Source organism: Botryllus schlosseri, chromosome 3, assembly GCF_051294905.1.
Source record: "Botryllus schlosseri isolate E-star chromosome 3, Bs_hap1, whole genome shotgun sequence".
In the NCBI taxonomy this organism is placed as follows: domain Eukaryota; kingdom Metazoa; phylum Chordata; class Ascidiacea; order Stolidobranchia; family Styelidae; genus Botryllus; species Botryllus schlosseri.
This window is the reverse complement of record NC_137238.1, coordinates 5,585,943-5,590,387: the sequence shown is the minus strand read 5'-3', so window position 1 is coordinate 5,590,387 and position 4,445 is coordinate 5,585,943. Positions and strand designations below refer to the sequence as shown.

The 4,445-nt window shown below is 39.6% G+C and overlaps 1 protein-coding gene across 1 annotated transcript; it reads left to right on the top strand.

The window, feature by feature from the left end:
- The first annotated feature begins 395 nt into the window (after positions 1 to 395).
- LOC145435272 (C-type lectin domain family 4 member M-like) lies at positions 396 to 4,089 on the top strand. Its single transcript, XM_080312592.1, has 3 exons — positions 396 to 1,212; positions 2,858 to 2,976; positions 3,762 to 4,089. The coding sequence occupies exons 1-3, from the start codon at positions 1,133 to 1,135 to the stop codon at positions 3,770 to 3,772; spliced, it is 210 nt and encodes a 69-aa protein (XP_080168718.1). The 5' UTR covers positions 396 to 1,132; the 3' UTR covers positions 3,773 to 4,089.
- Positions 4,090 to 4,445: the final 356 nt, after the last annotated feature.

Genomic DNA, 4,445 nt, shown 5'->3' with positions numbered 1-4,445 from the left:
GGTGCGCAAGACGATGGTTTTTAGGGGGCCTTACAATATGAGGGGGCCGGGGGCGCTGGAGCACGATAATTTTCGAAAGGGGGCGCTGGAGGAGAAAAGGTTAAGAACCACTGCTTTAGACTCTTGCGGGCCGCACATAACGGTGTGGAGGGCAGCATGCGGCCTGCTTTAACGCTACTGAATTACAAACAATGTATTTCCACTTTCAAACATCATTTCACTGCAATCGCGGAGCTTAACGGTATATTGACGAGTGAAAGTAGAAGTGCTAGTAAATAGCAGTCGCTTACACTATGTTCACACGAAATTTCTTCTTCATCACGCACATTGCACATACATGATATACCTTGCTCACGAGTCACAACTCAAAGTGGAGGTGAAGAGCACAGATTTCTGACACTGCTGGATAGGAATTTAGCATAATAGACAAGTCCTATAATGTACAGCCTTCTTAATAATTGAATGAAACTATAGTTCTGATAAAGCTGATCCAAGATCGAAAAAAGGTTACGTAGTAACTCCAATCATCGCGGCAGTAGAGGAACATAAATTAACTAAGTTAATGTAGACGAGGCGAGTAACCTTAAACCGAAATATATATGCATTGCGGTTTTAAGCCTGAATCAAACCTGCAATTGATGAGATTAAACTAGTTGCTTGTCACTTTAACGGTAAAATTGGTGTTGCAGAAAATTGTCACAGTGTCAGAAAAATGTACTTGCACGTGTAGCAGCGAAAATCCTCAGTTATATGCTGTACTATACGACATACACAAGTCCAATTAATTTATTCATGGGCATGAATTTATGCGTCCAGTTTTTCCGTTGTGAAATGCTTGGAAAGTTAAAAGAAAGGAGACCTGTTGTATTTTCGGTTTAGTATATACATGCAATATACGTTCAAATCACATATACGGTTATACGCACTGTTAACGATTGCTATCGGATAAAATTAAAGCTATACTAAAACTGGAGTACTCACGCCCTTCATAATTTGCCCTAGCATCTATCCCGGTCCCAACGGAGCTGCAATGAATTATTAGGTCCCTGCACGCAATCTGGTTACTTATTGGTAATCATAATTATCTTTTTAGTCATTTCTCTATGAAATTGGAAAGGACTTCACACTATGGATGGGGCTGAACGACCGCAACAACGAATCATCGTATGAATGGGTGGGTGGGACTCCGAACACATTAAAGTTAATCCATGGGTGTGCAATTATTTTCCTCCCTGGGCCAACTAAAAAGTACTAAATATATCGCAGGGCCGAGTTAAAAAATTTAGCTTCATTATCCAGCGTATTTTAATTTTATTTCAAAATAGCATTGTTAATAAATGCTGCTCAGTGAATTTATTGGTATTAGATCATGAGAAAGTGACGGTTAATTTAAAAAAAATATATATATGTCGTCATGATATAAAACAAGGTTGTAATGACTCGAGTCAGACTTGAGTCCCGATTTCCTGATGACTTGAGTCATTTTCTCAAAATACGGAAATTACTCGAACCAAGTTATATTACTCGAGACTCAGATGACCGAAAGCGACGATACATTTTAATTTCGAAGAGTAGTAAACTATAACCACCCTATTGGGAGTTGGTCTATTGGTACTTAGGCTTACCATACGTCCTCTTTTAAGAGGATTTGTCCTCTTTTTTGACTTTTTTGAAAGAGTTCTCGGAGGACGCCCTTTTGTCCTCTTTTTTGAGATTTTGTCCCCTTTTTTGAAAATTTAGGTCATATTTAGAGGAAATTGCGAGTGATATGCCGCAAATTAGCGCAGAAGTGAAGCTCCGGCGGTTATTTCGGAGGGAAAAGCGGTGATTTCAGCTCTGAGCGATAAGAAGACCTTTTTTTTTTTTTTAGTCATCCACCTAGCAATGTGGAGTGAAAAACGTGATTTTGAGCTCTGAGCGGAAGTTATGACCTTTTTTTTTTAGTCAACCGATCATGAAGTGGGAAAAATTTACCGGTTTTTGAGAATTCTTCTCCAGTTTTGCATGTCTGAAATTTCTGAAAAAGTGTCCTCAAATATGGTAAGCCTATTGGTACTGGTACTTGAAAATGCCACCAGCTTAAATAGCCTTTATGTTGAGCGAAGCTTGCAGTTTTTCTGAATTTCACCCTTCCTTGACCGAGGGATACGTTTTTTTGTCATAAGACCGACTTTACTTAAAATACCTAATCTTGGCGATATGCTCAGCAAGAACTAATAGGCAGGGTTTATGCCCGACTCCAGCATACGAGTATTTAGTGCTTTAAATTTTAAATCCAAACCTTCTTTGAATTTCTGTATTGGGCTTTCTCTTTTGGCATGTTAGTTGATCCTTTATGGGTGATTGACATGACGAGTCGTATAGTAATCGCGAGCAATCATTGATTTGTTTTACGATTTAGAGATTTAAAAACGTATCACGTGACAAATTGAAACACATACCGTATAATGCGTAATGTGACAATTGCAACAAGGAAGGTTCGAACAAAATTTTATGGATTGAGTAGTTTCTTGTGACTTCAATTGCTACTCACACTTTGCCACATTGACTTTATTTTGAATCTGGATTACGCATGCCAGATACGTAGGCAGCGTAATCGTGGCATATTAATGAACAGGCTTCAAAGTAAATGAAATTCCTGTTTATTTGATACATCCTATGGTTTTAGTCATTCAAAAAGCAAATTCATGTATTGAATTCCAAGCAATCTTTCGCGGGGCGCACAGAATAGCTTCACGCACCGCATTTGACCCACTTGGCCGCAATTTCCACAGGTCTGCGTTAGACTATTAAGCAACGAAACCTTCTAGAAGTTAGTTTAACATCAATGTGGGGCATCCTCCGATTGTTTCTGCAGGCCTTGGAATCCTGGTGAACCGAGCGGTGGAATGACGGAGAACTGCGTTGAAATGTGGTATGGCGCCGTCTGGAATGATAGGGAATGTACTGCTGCTAATCGATACGTTTGTGAGAAAGGTAATTTTTAATTTACTGGATACCTGCAAACACAGGGTGGTGTGTGCCGCAGTGTCGGTATGATTTGAGTAATGACTTACATAGAGTCAACTTTCAGCCATGACTTGAGTTGGCGTCTCAGATATATTGACTGACTCGTGCCCTGATGCGAAATTTTCCAGTCAATTTCAAGTCATTAACTAATCGGCTGTTGTTGTTAGTGCTATTAATGGTCTTTGTCGACTACAATAGTCATTACCACCAGGTCGATATTCGTTATTTTTGATTCCGTAGCTGCCGACTTGTAGTACAGCCCACGTCTAGGCTTTTCTAGACACTGCTTACGTGGATGATATGTCGAGGAGGAGCATAACTAATCGGTGTTGCGTCAAATAATCTTCGCATATACGAATTTGGCATGCTTTCGGCAGAATTGTGTAACAAATGAGTTTTCAAACTCATTAAACTGAGTACCTTTCCGAATTATCCGCGTGTATGCCGTGCCCATCAAAATCGTGAGCCATGAAATGTAAGGAATTAAACGACAACATTTTATACTTTCATGCATTATTTTCGATTATGCCTGGCCACAGTAATGAATAAACCAGAAGAAATCTAGTTCGTTGATGTATGCTTTTCGCGCTTGCTGAATGCTGATACAATGGGGATGACCATGGGATGCTATCATCCTGGCGATTCGATATATATATTATGGCACATAATATTATATTCGCGCGTGTGTGTGTGTGTGTATTTTGTGTTGTCAAAATGTTTAGCGACCATGACCAAACTTTTTCTATTTACAGATGAATACTAGTTGCGCAACCGCAAGGATGTCTATATCTTGATCGAAAGAAGTAATATTCCGATAATTTGTGCTTCCTGCGTTTATACATTATGTATTTGTATACAGCGTGTCGCAAGTGTAGATCTGTCTGTGAGTAATTCTGTAAAATGCAATTCAGTTCTATATTTCCCTTAAAACTTTTCATATTTTTTTAAACATGCTGACGGATACTGTAAAAATTTATTAGTTTTGTTTTCGCATTTTTACTGGTACCCTTGAAGTCTAATAATGTCACATATTACAGTCACTAGGAAAGATTTTCGGCTAATGCGCTAATTTAATGTAACGCAATTGCGTGGTGCGTCGATGGAAATAAATAGAAGACCAGCGTTCGCCGTTACCTATTCCGGCTCGTATCTCCATCACGTAAGGCAAGACAGTGTGTAGTGTGTTTACAATGGCATGTAGCCTACAAATGGCAGTGATGAACTGCCCTGTATTGGCAAGAGGGTATGGATCCAGAACTTCAAGTAGAGACAATACACAATCCGACTCCAGTCGAGTCGAATCATTTTCCCTATTCAAGATAACTATATTACGACGTGACGAGATAGCGTATTGATACGTTCCACAGCGGCAACACCAATAGGTTGCGGGTTCAAGTCCAACCGAGGTCGACTCCAGAATTCCTACCTAAGTGTTG